At 38.3% G+C, this 12,045-nt stretch overlaps 1 protein-coding gene across 3 annotated transcripts; it reads left to right on the top strand.

Annotated features, from left to right (window-relative positions):
- The first annotated feature begins 3,008 nt into the window (after nt 1-3,008).
- Nucleotides 3,009-12,045, top strand: morn4 (MORN repeat containing 4). Of its 3 annotated transcripts, none has more exons than XM_038296230.1 (5): nt 3,009-3,120; nt 3,996-4,069; nt 8,517-8,631; nt 8,705-8,814; nt 8,909-12,045. In XM_038296230.1, the coding sequence occupies exons 2-5, from the start codon at nt 4,003-4,005 to the stop codon at nt 9,055-9,057; spliced, it is 441 nt and encodes a 146-aa protein (XP_038152158.1). In that variant the 5' UTR covers nt 3,009-3,120; nt 3,996-4,002; the 3' UTR covers nt 9,058-12,045. The 3 variants fall into 3 exon arrangements, with proteins under 3 accessions (XP_038152158.1, XP_038152161.1, XP_038152159.1); XM_038296233.1 differs by having other exon boundaries at nt 3,018-3,120; nt 3,999-4,069; XM_038296231.1 differs by having other exon boundaries at nt 3,019-3,142.

Here is a 12,045-nt window from a genome sequence, read left to right as displayed (position 1 = left end):
TTTATTGATCTCACCTCCATGCTGAACAACACTCTGGAGTACTTTTTTGATATTTCAAATGCATCTGGAGATCTGGGAGGCTTCTTGCTGTCTGCTGACATTCAAATAATGGAGGTCTATGGTGTCCGAGACAGAAAGGTCCATAAAAGTCCACAAAAAACGTGTCAATATTCCTCCATACTGCTCGTCCAATGTATTCCAAGTGTCCTGAGTGGGTAGCATCCAGAATTTACTCGAAACAAAGTCATTTAGAATGTTTTTAGAGCATAAACAGTAGTGTATAGGATTTCCTAAAAGCGCGCGCCTGCGCATTCACGACGCTACGGAAGCCGGCAGACCAAACCGGATGAAAGTGCGCATTCAGCTCGGCAAAGAACTCATGCTCTTCCTCAACACTGAAGTCCTCAGACATTTTTCTTTCGTTGTTTCTTTCTTTGCACAGGTAAACAGCACATTTCTTCTTCTACGCTTGCATTATCGGCAGAGCAGAAGCTGAATGCGCACTTTCATCTGGTTTGGTCTGCCGGCTTCCGTAGCGTCGTGAATGCGCAGGCGCGCGCTTTTAGGAAATCCTATACACTACTGTTTATGCTCTAAAAACATTCTAAATGACTTCGTTTCGAGTAAATTCTGGATGCTACCCACTCAGGACACTTGGAATACATTGGACGAGCAGTATGGAGGAATATTGACATGTTTTTTGTGGACTTTTATGGACCTTTCTGCCTCGGGCGCCATAGACCTCCATTATTTGAATGTCAGCAGACAGCAAGAAGCCTCCCAGATCTCCAGATGCATTTGAGATATCAAAAAAGTACTCCAGAGTGTTGTTCAGCATGGGGGTGAGTAGAAAATGAAGGCTAATCATGTTTTGGGTGTACTATTCCTTTAAGTTTGTTTTGGTTGTAACTTAGACTTAGACATAGACAAACTTTATTGAAATTCCGTTTATACAGCTTTCTGACAGTGAATTAGCAGCAGCTTAGCAGTGAAAATTTTAAATTTCAATTTATAAAGTGCACCATGATCAAAATGTAAACAGTATAGGAGAGGCATGATGCAAAAGGGCTTTGGTGTGTAAAGTTCAGAGCAGTGTAAAAATAGATAAATAGATATGGTGCAAAATGCAGTAGAAACATTGAGGTGAGTTCTATTTTGAAGATTCACCATGCAGCGTACATATGATGTTTACAAAGTGTTATTAGAGTTTTCAACAGTTTAACAGTGTTATGGCAGCGGGGAACAAGATGTTACAGAATCTGCTGGTCCTGCATTGAATGCTGTGAAGCCTCTTCCCAGAGGGCAGCAGGGAAAACAGTCCACGGTGGGGGTGTGAGGGGTCATTACGGGCTCGAGACAAGCAGCACTGGGATGAAATGTCCTTTATGGAGGGGAGAGGAGCTCCATAAAAGAAGCTTGCAGAGATCCTCTCTGCTGATCTCACCACTCTTCTTATGTTCTTCCAGTCTGAGGAGCTGCAGCCTCCGCACCACACAATGAGACAGCTGGTCAGAATGCTCTCTATGGTGCTTCTGTAGAAGGTTGTGAGGATAGGTGGGGGCAGGTGGGCTCTCCTCATCCTCTGCAGGAAGTACAAGCACTTCTAGGCCCTTTTGACCCATGAGGAGGTCTTAATAGTCCTGGTGAGGTTGTCTGTGATGTGCACCCCCAGGAATTTGGTGCTGTTGACCTCCTCTACAGCTGAGCTGTTGATGAGCAGTGGAGCATGGTTAGGCCGGTTCTTCCTGATGTCCAAGATGGTCTCCATCATATTCTCCATGTTCAGGATAAGGCTGTAAACTGGAAATGCTGTGGAAGTTGGTCATTATGCTCATTTCCTGAGTTAACAATCATTTGCAATATGAATCATTAACAATGTAGAACAGCATTTTGTCCACATTGTGTGACAAAAATAATGTGGTAATATATTTGTTTAACTTGTAAAGGATTCCAATATTAAGCAGAACCAGCACTGACAACTTGACACTGACTTTTGTTAAAACGAATACTCACTAAGGTTTGAACAAAGACAGCTATGAGAGGCAAAACCAAAAAATAAAAAATAAATAAATTTTGTTTAAAAAAAAAATGGCAAAAAGCTCTTTTTTTAATTGCAAAAATAGAACATGCATGAACAATGTAGAACAATAATAATCACAAACATATACAACAACAAAGGGCTTTACAGAAAATAACTATTATTTTAAAATGACAAAATCAAATCTATGCTCGAGGGTTATAATTCTTTAAGGGCAGTTATAATTTGCATGGCTTTAGCGTTTGAACTAGAGTTTAAGGATTCTATATAGATATTAATAGAGGATAATATAATCTGTGAATGAGCTTTTTGTTGTAAATATTTGGAGGTGTGAATATGATATTTACCATAAATAATATATAAATTGATAACATATAAAAATTCTGTTTTGACAAGTTCAGATTTCTCCATCCCAAACAAAACATTCTTATATGTTTAAATAATGTTGAGATTTTTCTGATGAAAAAAAAATTGACATATCTCTCCAGGTCGAAAATACGGAAGAGGAGTAGGGCGGCTAAAAAAAATAAATAAAAATAATTGATTTTTAAATTTTATTTCAGTTTAATGTGGGGGAAAAAGTCAGAATTCGGACTTTTTCTTATATTATACAGAAATAAAATTAAAAAATCTGTTAAATTTTTTTATTTTTTCAGTGGCCCTAATCGTCTTCCGTACAAAAAGCCCTTACACTGTACATCTGTTCTGCCTGCTTGTCAGCTGCTGCACCATTAGTGAATGTTGCCTTCACTAACAGTCGGGACTTCCAGATTTAGCTTGCTACAAGTTGATATGGGACAAGGTAGCTGTATACAACAAATTATTTATTACATTACTGTTAGACAAATGTAAAAAAACAAAAAAAAAAACAAAAAAACAACATCAAATAAATCACTTAATTCCTTATCATTTGCTTCTAATTAATAAAGTGAGTTACGTTGTTCACCACATGCAATCACAATTTCCGGGTAGTCTGTGAATGCGGCAGCCGTTTTATCAGCCACTGTTTTCATTTATTTTACGCCCCTTCTGGTCCTACACGGTGATTCAAATGCTTCAGAGGCGACGGTCTTTGAGTAAAGGTGAATAAGGATTTTCCTTTAGGTGCCCACTCTCTATAACTCTTACATATACAAAGCTATCGATATTATTGTCTTCTATTAAATTTGGATGGGCTCGGCTTGCAGTCCAGGCAACAGCCTTTGCAGCAACATGTCGCTATGAGCGTTGCATGGATCGATCCATTGACAGCTTTAGTTGGATGGTTGTAATATTGCATGGGAACGATTGAGCCTTTGGGTGATGAATTATTTATCTGAAGACGGTCGCATGTGTAGAATTACCCCTAACTGGCATCCAGTAAAACAACCTCATGTTTCTTTTTAATAACACTGTAATAATTGTCTGAATGTGTTGTAATATATATTTATCACAATATATGCTCTACACACACGCACTGCACTCAATACATTTGTAAGAACAGTTATCTATTTATCTATATGTGAAGATTATCAAATGCATTTTAGATTAATTTAACAATAGTGATAATTCCCTTAAGGTTTGCAAGAATGGCAAATAGGATACCAGTTATAAATGCAATAGCTGGTCTGCCTGTGTTTATATTTAGATAATTTTTTTACAAACTCTTGTATTTATTTACTGGGTTTCAAAACATAGAAACAGAAAAACATTTTAGGATGCTGCTTACATAACTAAAGCAGTCTAAAAGGATAAGCTATATCAAAAACCAATACTTTGTAAAGTATGACTATGGTTAGTTTTAACTTTTTTATTTCTGTATATATAAAAAAAAAAAAATAGAAAAACTAACCATGTGTTCCAGTAACAAAATACAATATACACAATATTCTCATAATGCGTCTGCTCTATAATCAGTTTTAAACAACTAACCAGTATTTTATATGTGAAGGGGTGTATTTTTTTGTGTTTTAAATAGGAGCACCATGACTTTGACCCGAGGATCTTTTACCTATGCCAGTGGGGAGGAGTACCATGGTGAGTGGAAAGAAGGTAAGGTGTCCCTGTTCCACTGGTTAACAGAAAACATTCTAAAAAACATTCTATTTTTATAAAATTGAAACAAGGCAGTCAGTTTTCTCCTTAAAAAATCTAGAATGCTTCTTCAAATTAAACACAATTATATTCAAACTTCCTTTATATAACATCTTCTTTTAACTCCTCTTATGACGTGTTCTCTTCACAACACGTCATATTAAGGCACTTTACAGTTCACCAGATTATACAGTCAAATTGATTAAAAGTTTTCTATCTAAGGAAAACCAGTTGATTGCATCGACTCATTGATCGGATTAAATCCCTCACACTAAGTATGCTTGTAGCGACAGTGGAGAGGAAAAACCCCCCTTTTAACAGGAAGAAACCTCCAGCAGAACCAGGCTCAGTGTGAGCGACCATCTGCCGAGGCCGACTGGGGTTCAAGGAGACAGAAGCAGAGAACAAGATGTTACAGAATCTGCTGGTCCTGCATTGAATGCTGTGAAGCCTCTTCCCAGAGGACAGCAGGGAAAACAGTTCACGGTGGGGGTGTGAGGGGTCATTGATGATGTTAAGGGCTCGAAACACTCAGTGCTGGGATGAAATAAATGAAGCTTATCTCCTTTTTATTTATATATTCTTTCCTTGATATTTTAGAGAAGTGTTTTGTAAATAATAAACAGGGGATCGTCATGATTTTAATGCCATCTATTTATTTAAATTGTGTAAAACTTAATCCCAGAAGGAGCCTAGATGTTAAATGTTGACTTTGTTGGAGAAAACACCTTTAAATTTTTATTGCAGGCTGAGTGTAGAAAAAACAAACATAAAACAACACAAAAAAACAGTTAAATAGATACATCTTTGTTATCACGCTTGGCATTTTAACACAGGCACCATAAAGATAACTTCTATGACTTTTGTTCTTCATCACCAAGAACAGTTGTTGACTCAGATAAATATATCCGAACATACAGAGGGTCCAGGCTGCTTTCAGGAACAGTTAGTTTCAGGAAACGTTTGGATCCGTTGTAACTAATGGGTTATAAAATAGTTGTATGGTATGTATTTTTTTTATTTTCTCAAATCAAGAACATCAAGAAAAGCCAGTGTGTACTAATTATGCTGGCTTCTCAGTTTATTAGCAAACTGTTTATTTGAAAACATAGCATTGGTGTCAGAATTTTTTTCACACCCAGGGAATGTGATAGTGTTACTTATCTGTTGAAAGACTCACATGCACAAACACTTGCAAGTTAAAGCTATTTATATAAATCCCAATTAGCTACCATTGGTCACCCTGATTGTGAGCAAATCCTCTTTGCTCCCGACTTCATAGACTCAGGATTCTGTAGGAGTCTGTACAGTCAGTCCTAAAGAGAAAGTCAGTCAGTTCAACCATACAGGACACCAAGTCCCTGTCTTTACATTTTTCAGCTCTCATTTTTCCATGATGAGGAACTCCCATCAAGTTTATTTTTTAGTAAGATTCAGCTTTACGTTTTAAGGTATAATGTTACAGTAGTATATATGTTGTAAATCATAGATCCTTGCAAGATATCACTGAATCAAATCTAACTAAATAACCTCTGTAACATTTGTACCAACGTTGGATCCTATAGTGTAAATCAGGGCAAACATGAATAGACTGCTTTAATTACCAACTACCCCTCCCCAAACTGCCACCTGAACATGATTTCAGTGCTCGTTATGATCCCAGAGGCTATGTTGTCTGGGGCTGAAATGCTCCTAGTAGGGTTTCCCAAGACAAGCTGGTTCCGAGTGATGGGTCAGACAATGTGGTGACGTGACGTTACCCGGTACAGCCGAACTTGGGCTCCACTCTGGAGCCAGGCTTTGGGCTGGGGTTTGTTGGTGACCGCCCTGTGGTCGGGTTCCTTCTCACGGGACCTGGCCAGGCCAAGCCTGAAGCAGTGATTCAAGGTCATCCCCAGTGAGCTTACCACTTGCAGGGGGAACCATTAATTCAATTCAATTCAATTTTCACATGTCATCTCAAGGCACTTTACATTCAACCAGATCATACAGTCAAATTGATACAGAGTTTTCTATCTAAGGAAAACCAGTTGATTGCATCGACTCATTGACTCAAATACAATCCCTCACACTAAGCATGCTTGTAGCGACAGTGGAGAGGAAAAACTCCCTTTTAACAGGAAGAAACCTCCAGCAGAACCAGGCTCAGGGTGAGCGGCCATCTGCCGAGGCCGACTGGGGTTCAAGGAGACGGAAGCAGAGACACAAAAAGCAGCTGTAAAACGCGGCCCCGTCCAGGAAACACACAGCCAGGCAGGCAAGCTCCGAGCCAGCTCCCATGTCAGAGGACGAAGAGAGCACATCCACCCAGTCACAGGACCACACTGGAAAACAGGCCGATCTCCAACATCTATAAACAAGGGTGTTGATGGAAGCAGCACAGCTGATGTTTCTTTCCAGGATGACGTCACAGCCAAACAGGAACAGACGAGGCAAAGCTACTCTGAGGAAAAGCAGAGAGAGCAGAACGTTAGAGATTGAACTAACAGATTCTGCAGAATCTGTTAGTTCAATCCATTAGGGACTGGTGCAAAGATGATTGGGGAACAGTCAGAGACGGAGGTCCCGGAAGTCACATGCTGAGTTGGAATTTAGCAGCTGCGTCCTTTGAAGGTCAGATTCTTTGGCCGATTACGTCATAGTGCGGTGCCGAGGCCTGTTTGGATTGGAAGACTCCTAGTTATGTGTTATGTGTTAATGCAGTCTTCTTTTTGCGTGTTTTTAAGGGGAGGTCCACCAAACAGTGGTGAATATTGTAAGTGCAGACCTCGTCTGAAATGAATGACAATAGTTGTGTCAGATATGTGGCGCATTATGTTTGGTTTATTGAAAGGTTTCATCTGTCCCTGTGTAAATGGGTTTGGTTGACATTTAAGCACAGAGATTCCAATATCTCTGCAGTGTGGGGACTACAAGTCTGATATCTGCAATGACAGTACTGCTGCTGAAGCTCTTCCACAATGTTATTAGCACCCAGAGCAGTAGTGAGAAGTTCAGCATCCATTCTTTGCCTGCTTTGTGTGTCAACTGTCACGGTTGCAAGGGGACAGAGCGTAGGCTGAGTGACGGTGAAAGCCGGGGAAGGTTGGACCTGTTTGAGTCCATAGCCAAAACACTTCCGGTCTCCTTATTTTCATGTACCACAAGGATCCAGTCCAGGTAGACCGGGTCCTTGGAGGATGTAGCCTCTGAAATTGAACACGCCCTGAGAGTCTCTGCTTAGACCACGGTTTAATCCATTAGCAGCTAAGAGGGTAGCAAAAGGTTTAAATTGACAAAGACACAGCCTTCCATTTAAACCTACTTGCCAGGAATAGAGAGCATTAATCAGGGAACAGCCAAGTGGTTTGCTTTTTGTCTGACCTGTAAACACATTTGGTGCAGGGACAAAATCATCATCCCCGTTGTAGAACCTAGTGATGGCAGCATCTTGGGCCGAAGAGGCTTTTCCTCTGCAGGAACATGGAAGCTGGTCAAAGTTGATAGGAAGATGAATGGATACAATAATGGGAGAAAACCTGTTAGAAGATTTCAGGTTGAGGAAGGGTTTTATTTTCCCACAGATTAACACTTACAGCCAGGCTAAGAATGGAACGGTTTTAATCAGAACATATTTTAGGGGTGTTTCCAATTCATTTTTTTCATTTCCAATACAATGATGATTTTGCAGCTTTGAGAATTGGCCGACACCAATATTGTTACAATATTAGCATTAATAATAACAGCTTTTATAACGTATTTAATAGTGTAGAATGTTGGTCAAGTAATATTACTAAAACAGGGAACAAAATTCAACGACAAAAGGTATGAAAGGAACTGACCTATAAAAATGAACCAAAGAGGTACAGAAACCTTAAACAGAAGGGGAGTGTTTCTATCAGCACGAAAACATAGAAGGTTGTACATGCATTCAATAAAATCTGACATCAGTTTTTTGGTTAATAGTCGACCGATGTCTGATATTAATATCAGATCGGGAATTCCCTAACATCTTTATATCTGAACATTGGCCTAGTCAAAGTCAAGTACTAAATTCAACTAAGAACCTGAGGCAAGACTTGAAAATTTATCTTCACATTGATATTCACTGATGCTCTACAATAAATTCTTCTTTTGGGATTTAACTGAAGCTGCATTGCAAGCAAGATTTGGGCCAAAAAAAAATTCTGCTGAGATTGTAGAAAAATGTGGTTATAAATACGAATAGCTAAATCCATACGGAGCCCACACTTTACACTTTTTTATAGAAACCCATTTCACAGCTCTGCCTATCACGTTAAATCCCAGTAAAGTTTTGTAGCTTTAACTTAACACAATGTATGAATTACTTTTTAAGGTTCTTCATTTTAACTGTATTACTAATATCTGTGTGAAGCATTAAGCAGAATCTGGTTCCTTATTCCAGGACGGAGACATGGCCTTGGCCAGCTTAAGTTTCATGACGGAACATGCTACACAGGCCAGTTCGAGAAAGGACTCTTTCATGGTTCTGGTGTGCTGCTTTTTACAGACGGATCCAGGTTTGTAGAAAAAAAATGGTTACAACATCTTACGGGTAAAAAAAAAAAAAAAAACTTATTTCAATCATAACAGGTATGAAGGAGAATTTGCTCATGGAAAGTTTCAGGGTTCAGGAGTCTTTAACCGGTACGATGGCATGAAGTTTGAAGGAGAATTTAAAGATGGGCGAGTCGAGGGATATGGTAAGAGCATTACACCGCCCTAACAGCCTATTGATTGGAATATCAATGTTGTATCCCTGCGGCTGGTTATAGACCGGTTTGTCTGTCTCTCCAGGACTATTGACGTTCCCTGATGGAACCCATGGTGCACCACGGAATGAGGGCTTGTTTCAAAACCACAAGCTGCAGAAGAGAGAGAAGTGTCCAGGAGTAGTGCAGCGTGCTCAGGCTTCAGCCTCCAGTGCTCATAGTCTTGCACAATGACTTCTTTAAGACCTTAAACATTTTGGAAACTGTTTTGCAGCACCTTCCAGACGGGCCTTAAGGGTGAACATTTCAAATGACATTATCTCTTTATGTGATTTTTAACCATTTCTCTTTTTAAGAAATTTTACCATCCTCATCTTTCTGCACTTACAGTACCTTAATGCAAATGAATTTCAACGTTTTTGGATGTCTTTCTATGAAGTGAACAACTCCACAATGTGCACCTTTAACTTAATGAGTAGTATAAGCAGGTAGAATTGCTGTCTCTCATATTATATAAAAAATTCTTTTTATGAATGATTGATATTTCTGCTGAATGGATAAATTACTTAAAAAAAATGCTGCTTTGCACTAAAGTAGCTTAAAACAAAGTACATATCTTGGCTGCATGTAAAAGAAAGAATGTACATATTTAATTATCCACATTTGCCTTAAAGACATTTTCACACAATCACATGCTTGGTGGGTGACCGGAAAATGATCAGATGATGAACAGCATCCTCTCTTCACCTTCTCGCTGCATGACCTGCCCTAAAGTGACTATCAGCTTAAGGAGTTCAAATCTTTTTTTGAGAGTTTGTTTTAGCTTCTATCTTTTACATGTCTTCTTTTCAATAAACCTCTTACTCCCTGCAGAGATGATAAGGAAAGAGGTTTTTGCTCTGACAAACTTTAAAGATCATCACAGCTCAGCATCTGTAAAAACATGTTATAGCCGTCTCATGCTAATAAGAGGTTCTCTTACCAACCATCATCAGCCTGAGGCCACCATGTATAAATAAGTGAGACAATTTCTAGGAATTTGAAAAACATTGATTGGGTGAGCTTCTTTGAATTTTCCGTGAGTTTTCTCTACACCTAACGGAGTGAGAATAATGTATGCATGCTCAAAAATATATTTATAACCACTAATATTTGTTTAATTTATATATCCCAGCATGTTGCAAAGAAATCAAATTACTTTCGGCAGTCAACGTAACACCTTCAGCAATATTCTGGATGGTGATCTTACCTTTTATGTCTTCTTTTAAATTAGATGGATCTTTGGCAATAGATCTGCCTGCAGTCGAACTCTGAGTATTTATTTAAATGTAAAACCTGCTTTATTAATTCCAAAAAATATTATGGATTTTTATTTGGAATCAGAGTGTAGTTGGGATACCCAAACCGTATCCTACCTGTTGTCAATCATTCTGGTGATTTGTTTAAGGCCGCCTTACCTGCTCGTCCCCATTTTCACTTACCAGTGGTAAGTCTGACATAGTTGAAAAACTACAAATCTTTTGGAAAGTAAGCTTGTATTAGCAATCCAAACAGCAACTTTTAAACAGAGCGTGCACGAGGAGAAATGGGCTTGTGCATGCTCTCACACGCTTTTAATAGGCGTTCCCTGTTGGGAGCGGGTACAGGATTGCGCCTTTAAAGCTTGGTATTCTTTTTGAGTAAGCTGTAAATATTATAAAGCTTCAGACTTTAACCCCGAAAGTTCTCCCTAGATATCCTGACTCTTTTTTTTTTCATTTGAGCTGACGAGAAAACAGTGACACAACTGAGTGTTTAAACTGAGCAACAATACCAAACATAGACATTTTTTTTGGAATGGATAAAACAGACTGTGTAAGGAAAGCTTGTAGAGTCTACCAGGAGGTCAAGCGGTTGAAATCTTTCTTCCAATTCCAGCTGAAATTAAGTGCATTGATGGGTTAAAATTGTGCATTTATCTCCCAATGTCAATAATTAATCCAAATAAGAGTTTGGGGAGTATAGATCGTTTTAATACTGTAGTAAATGTGTCAGGGCCAGTTTCCTGCACCTCTAGATGTGTCCCTGGCTTAGCACTCCTGAATCAATTACTTATCCTTAACAGGATCTTTTGTTTCAAATATTGGCTTTCAAGGAGTTTTTCACCCCTGTTATAAAGTTAATCCGGATTGAATTGAAATCTGATCACCATGTGCTTATACTAAAAATTCATCACAGTTATGTATTGTATTATTGTTCCAGTATTGGTAAAAAGGTGGTTTAATATCATCATATACACAATGATGGTGGGTGAATGCAAATTTTTCACCAGCACTGCATCGGAATGCATTGCATTTATGGACCTAAATAACTTAGGCAGCTAAATGAAAAAATGAATAATTAAAGAGTTAATCTGCTCTAATATATGTTTTCTGAGTGTAAGATGTATATATATTAATTGTTGTATCAATGTTGTTTTCTTTTATTCTAAAAACTGGTGGAAAAATGTGTAACTGTTTTTAAGATGTTCAATGTTTAGACACATCTTTTATCGCAGCTGATTACATCTAGGTGTTAATTCTGTTTACTTGAATATTCAATAAGCTTTACGAGACATCGGTATAGAGGACATTTTTTGATGTATTATTGCCTGCAAAATCAACCAAAGACAATCCTATGGCACAAGAAATGATGAAGTCAGAGACGGTTAGCAATACCAACAAACGGCCTTTAGAGGCTAACGGTGAGGATAAATCCACAAGGAAAAATATATCAGGGTTATAAGGACAAAATATAGAAAGAATGATTAATTGATTAAAGAAGGATTTCTAAGGTAGATTAGAAAGTCACGAACAATAAATAAAAGGCCAGGCCCCTAAGGTTACTTTAATGTATTAGTTATGTTACAAATGAAGACAGAAAAATTGACCAGAAAAAAAATTGACCTGTTTGGGTATAATAACCACTATTTCACCACATAATTGAAATTATGCTGCATGTGTTAATGTTGCATTTATTCACTCACTTTTGCAAACTGATTACACGAAAGTTATGCTTCCATCTAAAGCTGGAAACAAATGGAACTTTAAAAGTGTGCCTGTCCGTGATCTAATCTGGCCTGTGAAAAGGAAAAAAATTTTGTCATGGTTACTTTTTCGGGGGATTGTTAACCATGTTGTATGAGTGGTCTTTCTTCTGTTTTCACTGAATAAGTGTGATTATTAAAGGACTGTATCAGAACAA

The sequence above is a fragment of the Cyprinodon tularosa genome, unplaced genomic scaffold, assembly GCF_016077235.1.
Source record: "Cyprinodon tularosa strain WSP-4 unplaced genomic scaffold, ASM1607723v1 ctg37, whole genome shotgun sequence".
Classification (NCBI taxonomy): Eukaryota; Metazoa; Chordata; class Actinopteri; order Cyprinodontiformes; family Cyprinodontidae; genus Cyprinodon; species Cyprinodon tularosa.
The sequence above is the reverse complement of the archived record's forward strand: the minus strand, read 5'-3'. Positions and strand labels throughout refer to the sequence as shown.

Excerpts from the sequence above, each read along its gene's own strand:
- morn4 (XM_038296230.1), top strand. The coding sequence starts at position 4,003 with ATGACTTTGACCCGAGGATCTTTTACCTATGCCAGTGGGGAGGAGTAC. Across the intron at positions 8,632-8,704 it reads CTTTTTACAGACGGATCCAG|GTATGAAGGAGAATTTGCTC; the intron begins GTTTGTAGAAAA and ends CAATCATAACAG. Across the intron at positions 8,815-8,908 it reads TGGGCGAGTCGAGGGATATG|GACTATTGACGTTCCCTGAT; the intron begins GTAAGAGCATTA and ends CTGTCTCTCCAG.